The sequence below is a fragment of the Triplophysa rosa genome, linkage group LG17 (genome assembly GCF_024868665.1).
Source record: "Triplophysa rosa linkage group LG17, Trosa_1v2, whole genome shotgun sequence".
NCBI classification, from domain to species: domain Eukaryota; kingdom Metazoa; phylum Chordata; class Actinopteri; order Cypriniformes; family Nemacheilidae; genus Triplophysa; species Triplophysa rosa.
Window position 1 is genome coordinate 386933 of NC_079906.1, and position 23279 is coordinate 410211.

The 23279-nt window shown below is 39.4% G+C and overlaps 1 protein-coding gene across 1 annotated transcript in view; it reads left to right on the plus strand.

Annotated features, from left to right (window-relative positions):
• The window catches only part of mtor (mechanistic target of rapamycin kinase), a 107959-nt gene that overhangs the window by 9234 nt on the left and 75446 nt on the right, over positions 1-23279 (plus strand). The window contains exons 12-23 of the mRNA XM_057355835.1: positions 105-320; positions 435-640; positions 1481-1603; positions 1821-1904; positions 2474-2566; positions 3492-3626; positions 5212-5341; positions 12280-12530; positions 12763-12849; positions 14556-14723; positions 18591-18703; positions 22810-22972. Of these exons, the coding sequence (XP_057211818.1) occupies positions 105-320; positions 435-640; positions 1481-1603; positions 1821-1904; positions 2474-2566; positions 3492-3626; positions 5212-5341; positions 12280-12530; positions 12763-12849; positions 14556-14723; positions 18591-18703; positions 22810-22972 (1769 nt within the window). The remainder of the gene's footprint in view (positions 1-104; positions 321-434; positions 641-1480; positions 1604-1820; positions 1905-2473; positions 2567-3491; positions 3627-5211; positions 5342-12279; positions 12531-12762; positions 12850-14555; positions 14724-18590; positions 18704-22809; positions 22973-23279) is intronic.

Here is a 23279-nt window from a genome sequence, read left to right on the forward strand (position 1 = left end):
TAAACCTGGACTAGTGTGTGTGATTCAGATATCAAACACAGATTACGCACATCAATACTAGCGGTGAAGGTAAAAGTGTAATGAGGTTCTTGCTTCATGTTCAGGTCACTCATTGACTCAGTTCGTGCGCCACTGTGCCGACCACTTCCTGAACAGCGAGCACAAGGAGATCCGGATGGAGGCGGCACGCACCTGCTCACGCTTACTCACACCCTCCATCCACCTGATCAATGGCCACGGACATGTGGTCAGTCAGACGGCTGTACAGGTGGTGGCTGACGTCCTTAGCAAGCTGCTGGTTGTGGGCATCACTGATCCGGGTGAGACGGATGGCATTTTAACTGCACACGTGGGCATACACGTATACTTGTGCAAAGAAAAGTTTCAAAATGTGATTTGTATTTGTGATATGTGTGGTGCGATTCTGGTTAAAGATCCTGATATCCGTTACTGCGTGCTGGCCTCTCTGGATGAGCGTTTCGACGCCCACCTGGCACAGGCAGAGAACCTTCAGGCTCTGTTTGTGGCACTGAACGATGAAGTGTTCGAGATCCGTGAACTGGCCATCTGCACCATCGGCCGGCTCAGCAGCATGAACCCTGCGTTTGTCATGCCCTTCCTGCGCAAGATGCTCATTCAGGTACATTTCACATACTGTTATTCGTCCTTATTTTCATGTTGACATAATGCAGTATGCACTGAGCAGTACACTGGTGTTCCATGTGGGAATAGCATTCTAACATACTACAGCTGTTTTCATAATATATTTGCAGATTTTGCTATTTTTTACTGAAAAGATTAGAACTTCAAATTGAATTAAATAAGAATGGGCCATTTTATTCTAATAAGGGGTTTATTTTTACATAATATACAGTATTTGCATATAGCTGTATAAAGAGCAACAGAACATGAGCATGCACACATCATTACATCATCACTCACCTGCCGTACTGCTGTGTGCAGATAAAATGATAAAACAGGAATTATATTTCACGAAACGAACAGATGAACAAAATAAAAACATGCATTGCATTAAATCGAACCCCCTTTAAATGAAAGGTCAGGTTGAGTGCATTGCATTGTGGGATTCTGTTTTCTGTTTATACATTCTGTTGTGAACATGTGTTCTTGGTTGCTGTGTCTTCTTGCATCTACCAGCAGGTGGCAGGTCGGTCAATGTTTTTTGCTGCAATATCAGATCATCTCTGCCTAACTTTCCCTGGCATGTGTACAATAAACTCCAACTTCTTTTGAATGTCAGATTTTTTTAACTTCACTTGATCTTATTAAAGCAGATTGGCATTAAATAGCTATTTCTTTGCTTAGGAACCACTTTGCTACTAAGCAGTTAAAATAATATCTTACAGCCTGCGTTTTGATCCAACGTTCATTTGTGGCACATCTGTTATGACTCCACAAAATTGAAAAATGTCAAACTTGTCGAACTGTACGATGTTGATGGATCTTAAACCTTCTGCAGATTCTGACCGAGCTTGAACACAGCGGTGTGGGCCGAAACAAAGAGCAGAGCGCCCGAATGCTGGGTCACCTGGTGTCTAACGCCCCAAGACTCATCCGCCCATACATGGAGCCCATTCTCAAGGTACTCAAGGTTGACTGTACTTAAATAGTCCAAGTGATCTGTAGGCTTTTTTTAATTAATGGACGGGTGCTTTAAAAGAAACATTTACATAATAATAAAATAACATTATTGTATGGTCATCTATTGTGAGAATTCAGTTCCTTTTTCATTTCCTTGTCTAGTAATTTGTCGTATTTCTGGATGCAAATTCATTTTGAACATTCTGTTCTTCAAACAGGCCCTCATCTTGAAGCTGAAAGATCCAGACCCCAACCCTGGAGTCATCATCAGCGTTTTAGCAACCATTGGTGAACTCGCCCAGGTAACGGATCCTTTTCTGACCTGACCTTGAGACGGTGTCTACCTTTTTGCGATCCAGTATGCCTTCCTGCTCGGGTGTTTTTCTCAGAGCTGCATGACCTGGAGGAACAGGTCAAAATTACGCTCAGGGTAGATCATCCACGGAAAACAGGAAGTTGGGAAGGCAGAATGTACCAGGACACTGAGAGAGAAGGCAGAGCAAAGAGAGGATGGAAAAGAGGAATTTAGGCGTTAAGAGCAAATAGCTTTTGAAGCGGATGAATTGTGGCGTTAGACGTGACTAAGACGGTCGGTATTAAATGGATGGACTGTAGCCACCTGGATGGACGTTGCGGGGCAGAGCTTTCTTAAGGACAAACATTATTGCTTCCAGATTTTTGGGATGGACTGTGTGGCATTTAGTGAATTGGTGAAACAAATGTGAAGCCCACAACAAAGTAAAAAATCATTTGGGTTTTCAGGTTTTACACTTACTCGAAATGTCAACCCCAAGAGCTCATTTAAGATGTGTCATTTGTTCATTTGAAATGGTGTAAAGTGTGTCTGTTTTTGTCTATATTTGTATCACAGGTGAGTGGGCTGGAGATGAGGAAATGGATGGATGAGCTCTTCCCCATCATCATGGACATGTTGCAGGACTCCTCCTCATTGGCTAAACGACAGGTTTGCTCATGTGTATTCCGTCTAGGGTCTCAACATACGCTTTCTGTTTTTTGCCCTGTTCTGTGGTGTGATTTGACCATTTCAGTAACATCAGGGGTTGAGACAAACTCCCAGTCCAAACTCCTGAGGACATTTCAATTCCATGTGTTTTAAAGGCTGCAACTGTTAATATGTTGCCACAATTACTCCAACACATGTCAAACCAGATCCATTAGATAAGTGGATAGTTGCACTGCATCTGTTTGTCAGCCGTCATTATGAAGCCATCAGAAAACTTGTATTTACAGTAGCTTTTTGAATTGTGGGATGTGCTTATAATGCAGGCAGGGGTAGAATACGTTTTGAGGACATTGAGTTCTCATAATGTAAGTCAAACCACTACACAAACAATCACACAGACACACACTTATTCCCCCCTTAAAGCCTTTTTAGTCCCTTGCAAGGCATTATGGGTAATTAAGGACACTTTGTTTTCCTTGCTCTATAATTGCAGTGGAAAATCTTGCTTTACAGGCACAAATATATTTCAGTAAAAGTTGGAGTCTGTGTTCTGTTGTCATATTCTGCTTTAGCAATCAGACGTGTTACGGTCTTTTGAGTGATTTCAGGTCAGTTTTATGTTCCAGAGGTTCACAGAAACTCACACAACTGAATACGTTACCTTGAGTTTGACTGAGATGAAGTGTGGGTTGATTTGGTGTTCTGGAGCAATGTTAAAAACAACCCTCACCACTGAAGAGGAGAACATGTCATTACAAGCACGGAGACATTAGAGCCAGTTTAAAACAATCAAAACATGCTTTCACACTGATTCTCTAAGGAAACACATAATGCATAAATAAATGTTTCATGAAAGTTTTATTCATTATTAAGGGAAGGTTGATACACAGAAATGAAATGAACTGATCATTTTCTTTTCCACCAGGTGGCACTTTGGACTTTGGGTCAGCAAGTTGCCAGTACTGGTTATGTGGTGGAGCCATACAGGAAGTACCCATCATTACTAGAGGTGCTCCTCAATTTCCTGAAGACAGAGCAGAACCAGGGCATCAGGAGAGAGGTATTGATCCTTCTGCATGTCATTTCAAGAGCAGTAATAGTTGGTGTCTAAACTTTTAGAGAGTGCTTATCCACCTGAGGTTGTCAAAATGACAGCCTCGGTATACTCATTGAATATGTTATCATATACAGTTCTCCACACTTTTGTTTTTTCTTTATTTTTCATTTCAATTTGTTTTCGGTAATCATAAATCATTCCTTTCACAATAATATACATAGTTTACATTCTAACTGAAGAAGGTATAGGCTGAAGCGTTGGCTTATTTCACCAACCTGCTAGTAATGTATGTTAGTTTGAATGAACAGTATAATATATATATGAGTTAAAATAAAAATAAAATGTTTATTTTATTCAAGAAGATTTGGACATTTTAGATTGTATATTACAGTGCAATACTTATATGTTTTCCAACATAAATTATGATCAATTATATTTTTTCAGGGCACAGTATCTTCATAATTACATTTACATTTAGTCATTTAGCAGACGCTTTTATCCAAAGCGACTAATTAGTTTACTCATTATTAAATATTAGAAACAAACCAAATTAACAAACGTCTGTTATCATCAAACCATTTTTAAAAATTTTCAATTCATTTTCCAGTGCAGTCAGAAGCAAAAACTGTATTGCAGAAAAAAGGACCATTTTTAGTACATTTGATACTGTACAGATATTATTTTTATATAAAATAAACTAGGGCACAATACTGAGCCTTGTGGAACCCCACAAGTAACTTTCATTAGATCTAATGTAACATTATTTATTCGTACATGTTGACATCTATCCTCAAGATAGCTGCTAAACCAAGAGTAAGCTATCCCTTATATACTACATCTTTCCAATTTACTCTTCAATAGTGTCAAAAGATTTTTTTTTAATCTATAAACACCCCTACAGTTTAATCATTATTGTCAGTTGCTGTAGAAACCTCTTCTACCAGGATTCCAGAGTTCCATTAATGCCAAAGAGGTAGCCCTATTTGCTCTAAAACCATACTGCTGTTTCCTCAATAAATTATGTTTATCTATGGAATTATGTAGTCTAAGTACAAATTATCTCTCAAGAGGTTTTGAAAGCTGTGAGAGCAAAGAAATGGATCTATAATTGGAGAACAGGTGTCTGTCCCCACTTAGCTTTCTGTCAAATGGAATGATTAAAGATTAAAATCATTAATTAATATAGAAATAATAAAGAAAATTTACCAAGGTTGGCTACAACAGAAAAATAAAACAAGGACAAAATGGGAAAAGATAGATAAATAGAAAAAACTATGTATATAATGGTCACTTTAAACAGTTAAAAAAAATGATATTGCAATTATGTATTTTTTAATAACAATCTTATCCAATTTAGGTGAAGCCCCAAATCACACCTATTTATTACAGCATCTACTGTCTTGAAATATTATCTGACTTGAAATATTATTTTGGAGAAATAATGAATTATTATGTTAAACCACTCAGGGTGGGGCGTGGGGGTTTTAATGCATTTAACATTTTATATTTCTCTCCAAATAACATAAAATGTTTTTCATGTAAAGTTCCAGATAATGCATTGACGTTGTGATTCTTCCACACTCGTAAGGCTATTCGTGTCCTGGGCCTGCTTGGAGCTCTGGACCCCTACAAACACAAGGTGAACATCGGTATGATCGACCAATCTCGCGACGCCTCAGCCGTCAGCCTCTCGGAGTCAAAGTCCAGCCAAGATTCAGGTGAGCACCCTTACACTTGTTCTCTCACACAAATCCAGACGCGCTCGAAACACGCTAGTTGTGAGTTACCATCAACACAATGAATCACAGATGCAGAGGAGATGCTGAGCATCCAAAAGATGCATTCTCCGCTGCAAACAGAGCACATCTTCATACACAAACTTCCCTTTCCAGAAACTCGGCCAGAACTCCAGGGCTAGCGTGCTCACACATGTTGGCTCGCATCGTTTGGCCTTTCGCAAAGCTTCGTACGCACTTTGTATCTCTGTCTTGTTGATCTTCACTTCGGAAACATTTTTGCAAGTCTGTAATCCCACGTGCGTTCTAGTTCAAATTAAAATGCCGTTCTCATAATAGTTCCTCTCACTTTCTGCCCATCCCAAAGTCTCCCTCATTTCATATGCACGTGCCTGAAAGTCTGAACACACAGTTCTGTATCAGATAAAGATATTTCCTCTCCCAGATGTTCACCAATGACCAAGTACAACATGGTTTACAAGAGCCAGAACTTAAATTCCAAAAAATTCATGACAGAATTTTCATTTTTGGGTGGAGTATCACATTTGACTGTCTAAAAATGCCCTAAACTCCTTGTATTGTATTACTGTTAATACTAAAGTGTTTATGGAAAACCTGGAAGTATCAGGAAATTTTACAATGTTGATTTCCAGGCTTGAGAAGTAGTGGAAATGAAAAAAATCTTAAGGTAAAAAAGTTAAGGAGATTTCTTATGCTGTGTTCACACTAGGGGTGTCCTCGACTAAGGATTTACATAGTCGAATCAGAATTGTCACGTCTTGCCTATAGTCGACTGATAGTCGAATCGCACACAAGTGCGTGTGGTTAACAAGGGTACAGCGCAACATTGATGCAAACATTAATTTACAGATTTTTTTAGAACAGAATATACCTTTATTATAATAAATAAATCAACGAAATAAGCCAGATTCAAGTCACAATGTGCAAAATAAATGTGTTTAGGAAAAATGTCTGAAATGCAGGGGAACATATATTCAAAACACAAGCCACAAATAGTAAAATTAATGGACATTTTCCTTAAACATAATGTAACAATGTTGTGCCATACAATACTAGACCAGATCTCGCCTCAAAACTATTTTCAAAACTACTCGATAATAATCATAGCCAGACCTCGCACTCATATGCGCCGGGGGTTTAGGCACCATGTCCCATTTCTTTACATCATAAATAATATTTTTGGCGGCGCAATGCGTGACCGTCTGCTATGCCACTGCCCGTATAACCAAAATGGCATGATCCCCTCTGCGAAGATTCGACTGAGATTGGTAGTCGAATCAGGCTCCTCCTATGGAAGCGTCGAATCTTCGACTAGTCGGGGTCACCCATAGTTCACACCAAACGCAAACAATCGTGTTCCACGCTCTTTATTACTCACGGGAAAGTTTGTTATTTTTCCATGAGTGTCAATGAGCTCTTTGTGTGAATTTCTCGCTCGAGTAGAAATTGCCAGATTCGCACCGCCTGCCGCGAGTTCACGTCTCTTCGTGTCTTTGCATTGACTTTGTATGTAATTTACTTGTACAAATCGCTTAATTTGCGTTCTGTGGGAACACAGCATAAGCGTATAAAATATTACAAATATTTTTTAATCTTTCAATTGGCTTGAAATTGAATGCAGTATCCCTAAAAACAAATGACTGTAATGCTGGGTTCACACCAAACGCGAACAATTGCGTTCCACGCTCTTTATTACTCACTGGACAAGTTCGTTATTTGCGCGTGAGTGACGCGATCTGACAAATATTTTTAACCTTCGCGGAAGATGGGATTGACGCGCGTTCGTGGCAATCACGCCGCCCCATCCGCGTCATTCGCACCGCATTCTGCGAGTTCGCATCTATACGCGTCTTTGCATTGACTTTGTGTGTAATTTACTCGTGCAAAACGCTTATTTCGCGTTTGGTGTGAACCCAGTGTAAGAGTCAAACTCCCTTTCATTGTAAGTTACTGTAACTGCTTTGTTTTTTCTCAAAAGCTCCAAATTATTGTGAGAATTAATGTTGTTGTACAAGTTGTCTTGGGGTGAAGTGAACTATTGTGTGTTAGTCCACCGAATGCATTGCTAGTTTAATAAATATCAGTGTTGCACTCAGAAGAGTGATAGTTCTGAACTCAATCATAGTGTTTGTTTTACCGTGGTAAAGTCGAGGGGTGGTTTATTAGAAGCAGCTCATTGACCTCTTTGGCCGTTCTTCAGCGTATCAAACCCCTCCAGCTCAGACCTCAGATCAGATCTCATGTCGTGCGACAGAGAGAGACTCTTAATGGTTTTACCAGCGGGCCTCATAAAGTACTGTGGATATCTCCCCACTGAGGCATTGGGTTACAGTCAAAGTGGCTGTCTGGTGCAACTTTGTCTATACAGACAGTCCCACGTTAAGATAAATATCTCTGTGCAGAGAACTAACACCTTTACTTTTATAACCAGGCAATGCCACATTCAGGTTAAAAGAAAGAGAAAAACCTCAGTGATGGATGCTGACGGTGGAGGATTTTTAACTTTATGTCTGACTCTTTGTTCTTTTTATAATTTTTTGACCTGTGCTAGTATTACCCCAGCAACCACAAAACAACATTCTGGCAATATTCAGAACACTGTAAAACAACTTTTTCTGCCTTAAATTTTTAGGTGCACTCAAATTGCCTTTACAACTTACTGTTTTGAAAGTCCTCAACTTATTTTAAAGGTCCAGTGTATGAAATTTAGTGGCATCTAGCGGTGAGTTTGCGTATTGCTTCTGAAGCACTACAGTGGCTGACACAGAACTAAGATGTCACGTTTTCGCTTCTTTGTATTTACAAAAGTTTCTTTATTCTAATGATGGGTTCCGACTGCACAACATGATAGGATTAGGTGACATAGGGTGTTGTGATTATTCGGAAATGACAACGTGCCAAGGGACCTAAAAATCGATTGTTTATCTCAAACAGTGGACATAGCGACGACAGCCCATGCAGCGTCTGTCAGGTTTTCTTGGGTTTTTTGTTAACAAATGCCTGTACAAAACACACTAGTTCAGCCTCCTCATTGACATCACACACGTTAAAGACGGCACGCGATGATCTGGAAGAAACGTATAGCTTGACATGTTCCTTGCCCTTAACAAGAATTTCGGAGTCAAAATGGCATAATCCAGGACTGTCCTGACATCTGAAGTCATGTCAGTTTCACAGCTCGTGTGATTAAATGAAAGCGAACACAGGAAATGTTTTCTGGTTACCACAAATGAACTTTACAGTGTTAAAGATCATTGCTTCTGCTGTAGGCCAGCAGCATCCCGATCCCTGTTTTCACCCCTGCGTCTGGCGCTTTAAAGCAAATGAAAGCTGTGGATGTGAGATGGTTGAGCGGACCACACACCCTGTTGACCCCACATCAAACAGCACACAGATTTCAGGGCACGGGTTGGTGTGGATGGGAAACAGATGACTGTATGACATCATTTAGACCCTCGCACACATACAGCAGGTTTGTTTACTAAGGTACATGTGTGCTAGAGGTTTATGACTATAGGAAGTGGTTGGCAGCAGACCGCGGTGCCTCCTCTGTCACATAGTTGTGAAACCTCAAATTGGTCTCGCCATTTACAGCCCTGAGGAGAGTTAGCTGGATATTTTCAATAAGACACAGTCAGTTGAGACTGGCATGATTTCAGAATTATTTGACGCACTGATGTTCCACCAATGAGTGAATTATTACTCAAAATTTAAAGGCGCAGTTCTTGAAAATCAACGGCCACTAGCGTTGTATTATAGTTTTGCAACGAATCTCCCTTTCGAAGTATGACGGTGGCCGCAACAGTAAAAAAAGATGTCGTCTACTGAGACAGCGGATAGCAGTGATACAAGCAACGATGTTTCTTTACAAAGGTAAGGCAATATATTAACGTAATTAATCATTTAACATGTATTCTATTGCGAAAGTTACTGTTACAATTCTATAATTAGATATATTTCTTGCGTGCTATCTAGTACACGCTAAGAGTAATGAAGTAACTAAAGTTAGCTAATCGTAAATAGCAACGCTGTTCAAAGCGTTTGATCTGACAGCGACATAGGCAGTTAGGTGTAAGTTAGTAGACGTTTGTCTCCCCCTTTGTAAAGTCAGGAACATCCGGAGTACGTACCGCAGGGACGGAAAAACATTATTATTCGGAGGTCATATGGCCATTTGTATAAATTGCTAACGTTACCATTTCAACAAAACAGTTGTTTGGTAAACAATGAAAAAGTGGAAACATTGAAAATGTTGAATTATCTTACCAGTCTAGCAGAAAACAGGCAACTTCGGCATCGCCTTGAAGACATTTGTCTTTCAACAGTGCCTTCCATCTGGTAATAGATACACCGATGTTTATCCTAGATTTCTGCCGCCGTTTGTCTCTAATTCGTCTGGCAGCATCACGTTTGCGCTTCTTTGACGACGGAGATTCACGCTCTGTCGGCTCTTGTGCACAATACGCATGGTCCTCCATTTTATCAAAACTTCTAAGACAGAACAATCAATTGCTTCAGCTAGACGACGACTACTCCTCCTTCTCTCCGTACCACGACTTACTACTTTGTGCGTCTTAAACTCAGTGATGACGCAAGCTGCGTCTAAAAACACACACGAAGACCAACATATACGAAACGCGCTCTGTAGAGCTGTTTGTCCGTTAGAGCTTACTGTACAAAACATGGCTGCGCAACATAACAAATTCCATGTAGATAGGCCCGCTCCCTATGTAGATACAACTGGTTTATTCTAAGGTAATAAAAACATAACTTTTCATTACGTAAGGTTTTTATACACATCTAAAGACACAGTTTTGTATGTTATATTGAATTTCTGTTAATAGATCATACAAAACATCCCGCACTGTACCTTTAAGGCTAAAGGAATTTGATTAGTCTGTTTCAGAATCACCGTGCGAATAGCCAAATGTGAGCTGACATAAAGACGTCTTCCATTTTTTATTGGCCGTTTAATATTGCTTTTTCATAATGGGGCAAATGTCAACGTTAAGATGAAACATTTTTTTCCTTTTTTTTCGTCATACTAATAGGTCAGATGTCAAAATTGGGTGATTTAAACACTCATGTGAAGTCTTTACACTGGGTTCCAAATTATTATGCAAATGATATCTTTCTCTGGTTTTCCTAATTTGTCGATGCAAATGACAGTCAGTATAATTTTCAAGTAATCAACAGTTAGGGTACATTTGGAATTTTATTGAACAAACCTCCCACTGACAACAGTATTTATTTAAAAAATGAAAAACTCAAAATGCACTGTTCCAAATTATTATGCACAACAGAGTTTGAAAACATTTCATAGGTTGTAAAAAACTGAAAATGGTCATTTGTTGAATTTGCAGCATTAGGAGGTCATATTTACTGAAATCAAAAGCTATTTCAATCAAAAACATCCTAACAGGGCAAGTTACATGTTAACATAGGACCCCTTCTTTGATATCACCTTCACAATTCTTGCATCCATTGAACTTGTGAGTTTTTGGATAGTTTCTGATTGAATTTCTTTGCAGGATGTCAGAATAGCCTCCCAGAGCTGCTGTTTTGATGCTAACTGCCTCCCACCATCATAGATCTTTCGCTTGAGGATGCTCCAAAGGTTCTCAATAGGGTTGAGGTCAGGGGAGGATGGTGGCCACACCATGAGTTTCTCTCCTTTTATGCCCATAGCAGCCAATGACACAGAGGTATTCTTTGCAGCATGAGATGGTGCATTGTCATGCATGAAGATGATTTTGCTACGGAAGGCATGGTTCTTCTTTTTGTACCATGGAAGAAAGTGCTCAGTCAGAAACTCTACATACCTTGCAGAGTTCATTTTCACACCTTCAGGGACCCTAAAGGGGCCCACCAGCTGTCTCCCCATGATTCCAGCCCAAAACATGACTCCGCCACCTCCTTGCTGACGTCGCAGCCTTGTTGGGACATGGTGGCCATCCACCAACCATCCACTACTCCATCCATCTGGACCATCCAGGGTTGCACGGCACTCATCAGTAAACAAGACTGTTTGAAAATTAGTCTTCATGTATGTGTGGGCCCACTGCAACCGTTTCTGCTTGTGAGCATTGGTTAGGGGTGGCCGAATAGTAGGTTTATGCACAACTGCAAGCATCTGGAGGATCCTACACCTTGAGGTTTTCGGGACTCCCGAGGCACCAGCAGCTTCAAATACCTGTTTGCTGCTTTGCAATGGCATTTTTGCAGCTGCTCTCTTAATCCGATGAATTTGTCTGGAAGAAACCTTCCTCATTCTGCCTTTATCTGCACGAACCCTTCTGTGCTCTGAATCAGCCACAAATCTCTTCACAGTACGATGATCTCGCTTAAGTTTTCGTGAAATATCTAATGTTTTCATACCTTGTCCAAGACATTGCACTATTTGACGCTTTTCGGCAGCAGACAGATCCTTTTTCTTTCCCATATTGCTTGAAACCTGTGGCCTGCTTAATAATGTGGAACGTCCTTCTTAAGTAGTTTTCCTTTAATTGGGCTCACCTGGCAAACTACTTATCACAGGTGTCTGAGATTGATTTCAGTGATCCAAAGAGCACTGAGACACAATACCATCCATAAGTTTAATTGAACAATATAAAATTAAATGTTTACGACACTTAAATCCAATTTGCATAATAATTTGGAACGCAGTGTAATATGTTGAATAAAATATTTTCCATAGTCAGGGTAAGTGAATTGTCACATCCGTAACAGTTCATATTCCTCATAAACAATGCACATGACAATGAAACATTTTCTGATGTCTGGACTCTATCATAACAGGTTTAGTCAAATATACACAGATAATTCACTATAATTCACAATTTCTTTATGCAGGAAAAACCCTGTTCATGATCTAAGAAACAAGTGTCTGTACTCTACAGCTGACTACAGTACCAGTGAGATGCTGGTCAACATGGGCAACCTGCCGCTAGACGAGTTCTACCCAGCGGTCGCCATAGTGACGCTGATGCGTATCCTGCGCGACCCATCGCTGTCCAATCATCACACCATGGTGGTGCAGGCCGTCACCTTCATCTTCAAATCGCTCGGCCTGAAATGCGTGCAGTTCCTGCCGCAGGTCATGCCCACTTTCCTCAATGTCATCAGGGTGTGCGACGGCAGCATCAGAGAGGTACGCTGATGTTAAGTCTTGCTTATGAGATGGGTGATGGTGTTGGCTGCGAAAAATTCACGTACCAGTACGCAAACCCATGCCGGCAAATGATCCCTTTTCTATAATATATGTATTGTTTTGATTTCATTTGATTGTTTAGCACCAACTTTTTTATAAAACAGCGAGGATTCAGCTTTGACGTGTTGTTTGCACCTTACGTTTGTCTCCTACTTTTGTTTTTTGCCCTCAGTTCCTCTTCCAGCAGATGGGGATGGTTGTGTGCTTCGTAAAGATCCACATCCGGCCATACATGGACGATATTTTCACGCTCATTCGGGTGAGAGTCGCACACTTCTGCCTGCCTGCTCTTTACACAGGAACACAGGAAAGGCTGAAATGCGCACCGGTCTCACAGACGCCATGGAGAAGTGTTATGTTTTTAGCATTTGAGTGGCTGCTCTGCTGTGATTTACAGCAGTCGGTGGTAAATGTCAGGGCATGTTAGTCCCATTGAGAGGGCGCTTTCTTTTATGTGAACCCCTGCTGTAATCCTGCAGCCTGATATGGGCCTGCAAGAGGCATTTAAAGCTCTCGTATAAAAGCGTTGGCAGGTCAGAGCGTCTGTGACACTTTGTGCGTCTCTGTCTCTTTTAGTCCTCAACCAGTGGATTATTGACAGTTTTATGAAGTGCCCGATCATTCTTTCCACTCACATCATCGCACCACATCACTCCAAAACTCTTCAGGCATAGCAACACATAGAATATCACTGTGTTTTTCACGCCACTGTTCAGGAGCGTCGCCACGGAACCAAACCGGCGCAATACCAAACTATAAGCTAGTACTGTTGACAGTAAGGTTGTATACATTCACATTACTTAAAGGGATAGTTCACCCAAAAATGAAAATTCTGTCATGATTTCTCACTCTCTAGTTGTTCCAAACCTGTATACATTTCTTTGTTTGGTTGAACAAAGTGAAAGATATTTGGATGTATGCTTGAAACCAAACAGATCTTGGACCCCATTGAGTACCATAGTAGGAAAAATGACAATGGTAGTCAAAAGTGCCCCAGAAGTGTTTGCTGTCCTACATTCTTCAACAGATGAAAAATATGATAAAGTAATTTTTCCTACTATGGTAGACAATGGTGGCCAAAAACTGTTTGGTTAAAAGCATTCTTTCAAATATCTTTCTCTGTGTTCATCAGAACAAAGAAATGTACTATATACAGATTTGGAACAACTCGAAGGTGAGTAAATGATGACATAATTTTCCTGTATCCCTTTAAGAATTTGAGGGTAAATGCAGGTCAAATGAAATAATAATTAAACCCTGTTTGATGTTGATTTTTCTTCACATACTAATAACTCTTTTATTTTGTATAAATCACACTGAAAAAAGTGAAACTGGACAATTAAAAAAAAAAAACGTCAACTTCTTACAAGCAATTTGATTCGTTTTTCACATTTCAACAAAACACCATTATTGTGATCAGTGTTTGTTTTAGTTGGGCTAGAATTTTTATTTTGAAGGTGAACTGTTCCTTCAACATTTATGCATTTGGAAGACAACGTTTATTCTGGGGGTCAAACACAATAACATACCAATTGAGCTAACATTAACAGTAGTATATCAATATTATACTTAATGTATAAATAATTGTTAACCTAATTTAATAAATGCCACATATTTGTCGTTCATGAGACCTAATGCGTTAACTAATATTACCAAATGGCATGAAAACAGATTTCAACCAAGGGTTATGATTTCCCTGATCAACGTGTCGCTCTAAGTTTTTAAACTTTGTTAGTCAAGGTAAAATAATGGCTATTTTTAATATAACCCTAAGCACCAGGCGATACGGATGTCACACCCCAGTAGCACTTTTTGCATTTCGTAACCTTTTTATTGGGACAAAGGTCATTGATTGAGTCAGTTACGGACTGAATCGGTCAGCTTGAAAATTTCTGATAATACTAAACAAATGTGTGGTGTGTGTATTATCTGAAACACTGGGATACGGTGGTTTTCTTTTTGTAGGAATACTGGACTCCAAACAACCCAATGCAGAACACCATCATTCTGCTGATCGAGCAGATCGTGGTGGCTCTTGGTGGAGAGTTTAAACTTTACCTTCCGCAGCTGATCCCGCACATGCTGCGAGTCTTCATGCACGACAGCAGCCCTGGACGCAGCGTCACCATCAAGGTAAACGCAGCACTAATGCCAGCAGGGTAGTCGATTAATGACCATTCAAAGGTAATGTGCATGACACATAAACAGCCATAAAAAATGGCATTTATACCTTGAAAAGTTTTTGTTACCTTTAGATAAAACAAACTAACATGAAGTGTCACTGTGAGTCAGTTTTAATCCTTTAATGTTAGGTCCTTTCTAGTCATTTCAAATCTGTGTTGAAGAACTAAAACGATAAATGCAAAGAAGTTGCTTCAGTTCACTGTTATCATATACCAAAATGTCTCTGTGAGCCGCTGCACGTCTGCGCTCATGTCTGCACACACTGTTTTAAATCATGTAAAAATCAGACGGGTTCACGTTCAGGTACAGATGATGTCATGTCCCATAAAGCCTTCTCATGATTTACTGCTCCTCCGTGTCTATATTTAGGTCTTCTGAGAACAATAATTTTGGAACAGTTTAGGGTGTGTTTGCGATATGTTAATAGATTTATATTCATCTATTCTTAATCTTATATTGGCTGGTTGGTTCATTCATTAGGTGATGTGTGTAATTATTCGAAAGGTAGATTGAAATAAAATGTGGTCTGAAAATTTACTGGCCATTACACCGAAATAGTTCTTGGCTTAATGCCGCATTGACCAATCACAATTAAGTGTTCCGGAGAGCGCTGTAATAAATCAAGGTCATGTGCTGCAGAGTTTATAGATAAATATGTGATCCTGGCCAAACTGTGGCCTGTGAACCCCCTGCCCCCCACACGCTTCAAAAGGAAGTAAAGAATATGAGAGTTTCCCAGAGCTCTTCAATCATCAGACGTCTGGAGAAAGTCTCCCCTGACAGACGTGTGTGGCTACAGGCCAAAGCCACACGTCCTTCTGCTGTTATTCAGCCCCACATCCACAGTCTGGGTCTGCCGTCTCTCTCTCGCTGCTCAGCTGAATCCAGAGAGAACTCATCGTCTCGGTGAGAGCATTGAGGTCGACCTGAAGGAGCCGTAAACCGCCTGCCAGTTCTTAGGAGAAAAAGAGAACAAAAGCGTGAAGACGTTTTAACCATGTGTTTGCCAGATCTTGAACAATGGTTTGTTCTCTCCTATCATAACGCTGTGAGCTTTATACATTTTATTTTGGATTTTACTTTTGATTTTGTTAAAGTCCCAGTGAAATTAAAAATGACAATTCTTATTTTTTCATGAAATATTGCAGCGTTTCTAGTAAATAGCTTATCAATGTGGGTCATTTACTTTTTAAAATTCATGTGCCCTCGATTCAGTTAAAATCTGAAAATGCACTTCCGCCATGAAATGACGAGCCATCTCAAATGACGTGAACTAGACGGCTTGGCCGGAGCATCCGTTAACTCCTCCCCTTCAACTGTCAGTTTGCTGCCAGTTTCGTTTCAAAATCATTGCAACAGCTGTTTTTACACATCCAATCAATTCGCAGGGAAAAACGCAAGCCACGCCCACTAATTTTCTCCTTTGAAATTCCTTTTCACTCGGAAATGTGTCAGAATACGGATGTAAAAACGATCACAACTTCTGGTTCACGGGGACTTTAAAGTTGAATGTTGTTAAAAGTCAACACTGCAATAAAATTATATAATGATGGCAGGCAGACTCACAGTGCACACATACCATGACTAAGGTGTGTAACAATGCACACCACCACATTTCGATAGTATCACAATATTTTAAACAAAATATAAATATCTTCAGTGTGTGAATAATTAGAAAATGAATAAGTCTTTCACTGAAATGTACGACTGGAGTTAAATTTAAAAAGGAATTAAGAAAGCTAAACCCTACACTCTTACTATTAACACATTGTTTGTGTTATGCTACTTAAAACATCTGTTATTTTAACACATTTTGTGTTGTTTTGTGTAAAATAAATGAAAGGGCCATCACAAGTTGTTTTAAAAGTAACACAACTTGTTGTGTCCCAGAAATAACACAGAGATGTGTTAAGGACAACAGATTTTTGGCCATACAGCTCTACAATAAAACATATCTTTTTTTGTCATGTCACCAGAGGTGGACGAAGTACACAACTTCCTTACTTGAGTGAAAGTACAGATACTACTGGTCAAATATTACTCCACTACAAGTAAAAGTTGTAAAGACAGATTCTTACTTAAGTAAAAGTACAGAAGTACGTGCTTTTAAAAGTAAATTTCCTTTATGTCAGTTGTGCATTGTTTTATTGTCGTATACCTTATGCCTCTGAAGCAACCTACTGAATACACTGAGTAGCTCACAGTATCAGTTGTATTAAAGGAGTAGTTCACTTCAAAATTTGCCCCCATTGACTTTCCATATTAATTTTTATTCCTACTATGGAAAGTCAATGGGGCCAAATTTTGCAGTGAGCAACTCCTTTAAGAGCTTTATATGTTTAGCACATATATGTTTAGTTTAGATATAATCCATTTAGCCTAATTATCCTCATTAGCCCCCTAGGCCTATATGTATTTATGAGCAGTGTTCTTTTATTTTGTATATTCCCTTTACCAGTTTTAGCAGCAATTTACCAGTACGTAGTAAGGTTCTTGTAAATAGTCAAGTGTAGAAGCCATGTGTTTGTTGGATTTATTACCATTTGTAATAATGGTATTAAATCCATTACATTTTCTGTTGTATTTTGGGCAGGGTTCTATTGTTTTTATTTCAACAGGAATACTTCAACTATAGTTACTTCAGTAAAAACATCATTCATTTTCCAAATCGCTTTAAATGATATAGCAGCAGATCAGGAGTTAACACGCACGCGTAGCTCAAGGTGTATGTGATGCTTATTTACCATTCGATCATTTTCATGACAATGTTTCTGCGATCTTTGACTGATCGCAACTCACAGATGATTAAACTACACTTTAACATGTGCCTTTTTCGTCTTTTATTGTTCTATTTGCCTTTTTCGAGCGCTATCAACGGTGTAGCTTCGCCTACGTTTACATTACTTTGGCGGGGAAGATCCCAGAGTTGCCAGATTTGCGTAAAAAAAACTGCCAAATGGCCATTCAAAGCTTGCAGGAAAACCGCGAGCTTAGAAAAACTGAAATACTTGGCAACAGTAAAAGGTCCTGGCAGATCGCAAGCAACATAAATCGCGCACACAGGAAAACCCGCTGCATAGAAACCACTTTCTACTTTTGGACCTTTTTATAAATGTAGTGGAGTAAAAAGTATGATATTTGTCTTTCAAATGTAGTCAAGTTAAAGTACAATTACTTCGAAAAAATAATACTTAAGTAAAGTACAGATACTCAAAAAGTGTACTTAAGTAAAGTACTCAGGTAAATGTACTTTGTAAGGCCCGATTCACATTTCGCGTCTTTTCCACGCGCATATTCGCTATTTTAAATGTAGACGCGCGGAAATAGGGGGCGACGCGCTCTTTTTTTTAGGCGAGTCGGCGCCGCATCGAGATGAAAAAATCTCAACTTTTCAGAACGGCGCAAGTGCACCGCAGGTCATGTGACAAGAACCAACCAGCCAATATAGACAAGCTCAATGAAAATAGAGACACAGATGATCTCAGCATAACTAAATCTAGTAGCAGAGTTATTGCAAGGTATTTTCAGTGCATATAATCCATATATCCTTTGTTTATACCTCCTCGTCTCAACGGCTATTGTGGCCCATGGTTGCTTAGCGACGAACGACGCCAGGAGAGCGCAAAGTCCAGGCACTTTGGAAAAAAAGGAGAACGCAGTGCAGCTCGCGTTTTCCACGCGGTTTTAGACGCGAAATGTGAATCGGGCCTTACTGTCCACCTCTGCATGTCACACTACAATTTGATGTTTGTAGCCATATTATTATTTTGTTTAGATGCGTAAGTGTCAGAATTCAGACATCCTCTTGTTTTCTAGCTGCTCATGGCCATCCAGCTGTTTGGAGCAAACCTGGACGACTACCTCCACCTGCTGCTGCCGCCCATAGTTAAACTGTTTGACGCCCCTGATGTCCCACTGCAGGCCCGCAAGTCAGTATACATGCACTGATCTGAATAACCCTTCATCTTATAAAAATGAAATGCATCATTTACTCACCCTCATGTCATCTTAGTTGTAAATGACTTTCATATTCACTTAGGATGTCATGAGGATGAGTAAATTGTGCATATTATGCGTAACCAGGGTCAGCCCAGCCTCTGTTGGTGCGCTGCGCCCCCTATCCAAAATAAATTAATGAATTAATAAAAATATCTGAAAAATGAACTTGAATTGTGATTAACATAAATAGGAAGTAAATAAATAACAACTTACAAATATTTTTCATTAAAATGTTTCTAATTACCTACTCATTGTTTGAAAATAATGCTGGAAATAAAATAAACGGATTGTTTTCTCAATAATACTGAATTTGAATATTAGAGATCACAAAACGAATATTTAATTATTATTATTGTTATTTAGATAAAGGTTAACAAGAAAGGTTTTTAAAACATTCTGTCAACCTCTGCGCAAATGCTCTAGGGCTAGTCACAGTGCCAGTAAACACACTTTGCAGTTCACTTAGTTGAAAGCAGTCAAAAACATCACGCAGTGTCAGTGTTACCAGTAAAATGGTTCAAAATAAGCAAGGGATTCGAACTTAAAATCGGTGATGAGTCTGGTAGGTAGAGGCGCAGAGGTACTACAGGTGGGGCGTGACGGTTCCCCGAAACCCCAACCTTTGGAACTCGATCACAAATGCGCAGAGGAACGCGATTGCAAATTGATGGACGGCAATGTTCCGTCTGAAGCAGGTAGCGTGCGCGGCTGCGCAGACACTTTGCAGGTCCTGCGCGGTGCAATTTTAGGTTGCACACAAAAGAATAATATCTACAAAGTATGCAAACGTCCACTCTGGAAGCAGCAGCAATTACCTCTACACCCTCTTAAGAAACAGGTAGATCATATAGGTATGTTTGTCTTTCAGACTGTCATTTCAGAATAAGCGCAAGTCTCTCTCTCCCGATGAGTTCAGAGTGCGCGTGAAGGGAGTGGTGTGTTAATAAAGTGCCTTTTCATTTATTTCTGAACTTGGACGGCTGTTTAAAGCTGTTGAGTGTTATTACAGATGTAAAGCGCTATTTTCGACAGGCAAATGACACCACACCGCTTCTGTATTATAAATTGCGATGTTAAAATCAATGAAACGCGCACCGTTCTCATGATCTGGCAGATTAATCCTTTTGGAGTAATGTCCAAAACGCTACAATTTTGTAATGGTTTTAATGCAAAAAGCTAATGGTTCACAATGATATTTTAATGGAAATCATACATTTCTGTGATGGTTTCTTTTGTTTTTATCAGCAGGGTATGTTACATTTATAATCTGATCAATCTGTCATGTATTTCTTGCTTCTTTATATATATACAGGTGCTGGTCATATAATTAGAATATCATCAAAAAGTTGATTTATTTCACTAATTACATTCAAAAAGTGAAACTTGTATATTAAATTCATTCATTACACACAGACTGATATATATCAAATGTTTATTTCTTTAAATTTGAAGATTATAACTGACAACTAATGAAAATCCCAAAATCAGTATCTCAAAAAATTAGAATATTACTAAAGACCAAAACAAAGAAAGGATTTTTAGAAATCTTGGCCAACTGAAAAGTATGAACATGAAAAGTATGAGCATGTACAGCACTCAATACTAAGTTGGGGCTCCTTTTGCCTGAATTACTGCAGCAATGCGGCGTGGCATGGAGTGGATCAGTCTGTGGCACTGCTCAGGTGTTATGAGAGCCCAGGTTGCTCTGATAGTGGCCTTCAGCTCTTCTGCATTGTTGGGTCTGGCATATCGCATTTTCCTCTTCACAATACCCCATAGATTTTCTATGGGGTTAAGGTCAGGTGAGTTTGCTGGCCAATTAAGAACAGGGATACCATGGTCCTTAAACCAGGTACTGGTAGCTTTGGCACTGTGTGCAGGTGCCAAGTCCTGTTGGAAAATGAAATCTGCATCTCCATAAAGTTGGTCTTATATTCAATGTACAGTATGGGGGGGCGCCAGTTCTTTAAATGGGTTTACAGGGGGGCGCGACCATGAAAAGGTTGAGAACCACTGCGTTAAGATGATTAATTGTAATCACGTCATGATGGAAAAAGCTGTTCAAATGTCACGTTTTTTTTGCGCTCTAGTCTCGCACCCCTCAGGTCATTTTGCGCCCTAGGCAGCCGCCTATGCCACGGGCCGGCCCTGTGCGTAACTATAGATTAAATTAAATTTTTTGGCTGAACTGTACCTTTAATGAAAAATACAGCACAAAGTACACTCTCCTGTTTGCATAAGTTATAAGACTTATGATAAAAAGTTCATGATATAGAGATTTGGATAGTAAAGAATTGTACCCCTTGTTTTAAACCGGGTAACTTTTACTACATTATCTAAAATAATGTTTTCATTTTTTTAAATGTGATGTAAACAAATATATGTATAATGTTAATAAATAATACCATATAGTAGGCAGGGCTGTACATTAACTTTTTGTGTACATAGCACTGGTGCTACAGAGGTTTAAAGTTTTGTAGCACAGGCCAAACAGTTGTAGCACAAGTATTAAACACAAGTGCAGATCATCACGTGAACAGGCAGGTAACTGACGAAGGACATTATTGGCACATAGTGATAAATTATAAATATAAATATATTTTTTACCTAAATTAGTTTTAGTTTTTCTAAGTTCTGTGTTGTTTTTTTACTATACAATAGTAAAATATTTTTCCACATAAAAATACTATAGTAAACTGCAGTAAAAGTCCTAGATACTATAGTGTTCTTTAACCTTACCTTACTATAGTATACTACAGTTTTTACTACAGTTCATAAATTTACTGCAAGGGTACTACAATTATCTGAAGCAAATAGTATAGTACACTGCAGTATTTTTTGTGTTCAGGTTAACAGGACTTTTATTTTGACGGGTTGTCGCGAAGATGAGTCTAGTTTCACTGTGTTTGGCTGTAGCTTTACTCAAGCAGTGAAACTCTGGAAACGAAGCTCATGTGTTCATGTCCTCATACAGTGAGCCGCAGAAAAAGTTTGTGACAAGCGCATCTTCTTTTCTTTTTTTGAGACTGTTATTAGTTTCATTGTGTTGTACTTGGTAAATTGCCCAACTCACCAAAACAAATACACGTACAGGCATCGGTATTGGTATCGGTATGGGCGAGTACCAGAAAAAATATCGGTACTTGATCTTTTAAAAATGGTATCGTAGCATCCCTACCATTTAGTGATGTGTAGGGAGTGAATTGACTTTAAGAATGAGCATAAGGCACTGGAGGTAGTGAAATAGGTTGCGCATTTGTATTGAGGACAGAAGTGAATCAGGTGACCCCAGATCACATGAAGCCAAGCGCTTTTGGCCAGCTATTGCTTTATTATTCTCCGCGAAACGGTTTTTACAGACATGAATCTGTATTTGATCTCTGCTGTTTTACTGACAGACTGCTGAGAAGAGTTTAAAAGAGAATTTTGAAGGGAAAGTTAGACACGGATTGTATTTTATTAAAGTGCTTGATTTTGTTGGCAGTATCGCGGTACAGATGTTTCTTTTTCTTGGTAAGAAGAGCTTTTAGAAGATTTTAACATCAGAGAAAAATCCCATAAACTTCCACTGAAGGAGTCACCTGAGACGCATCTAAAAATGTCATAAACACCAACAACTATACTACTAACTACATTTAAGAGAATAGTGACATCCACACTAATATAACAAAAAAGATACAGATGCTTGAGATCACTTTCACAACTTTTTTTTCAGCTGAAGAATGATAAAACACTAAGGCAGTCGAAACTTGGATTTATTAAAGCGCTTGCTTATTTAAAATGTGAAACTGCTGCATGCAAGCTTGGACTTCTGTTGGTGTGGACGCTAATATAGAAAGCTTTATATCGTTTATCATTCTTGGTGTTAACAGGCACCATAACAACCCTGAAACAACAGGTTAAACCCCAGCAACCACCTGCACCACCATAGCAACACTGAAAGCACTATTTTGCGTAAAAAGTAACTGTGGTTCTAATCATTTTTGAAACTCGCTAAGTAAATTAAGCTTATGTTTGTTTTCTTTCTGCTCCTCAGGGTGGCCTTAGAGACTTTAGACCGCTTGACCGAGTCTCTGGACTTCACGGATTATGCCTCCAGAATTATTCACCCTATCGTGCGCACTCTCGACGTCACTCCAGAGCTGAGGAACACCTCCATGGACACGCTGTCCTCGCTGGTCTTTCAGCTCGGCAAAAAGGTACGAGTCGCAGATGACTGTCTCTTAAGTTTCCATGTGCCCTTGGGTTAACTTCTGACATTTTGTTAGGTCTGTAAAGTTGCCATAATGCCGTCATCTTGTGGAAAAACCTATTTCGTGTTAGAATGCCCATAATTTTACTCCTTGAACGAAACTTTGTTGTAAAGAGGCCATCTAATGATTTCCTAGTGTCCCGCTAAGTGTGCTAAGAGGCTTTCGATCAGAGACGGAGCTGAGGTCATTGCTTTACCCATTCCCCCTCTTACGAGGCAACATGTGGCCGTCGTGAGCACTGCTGCTTTTGATC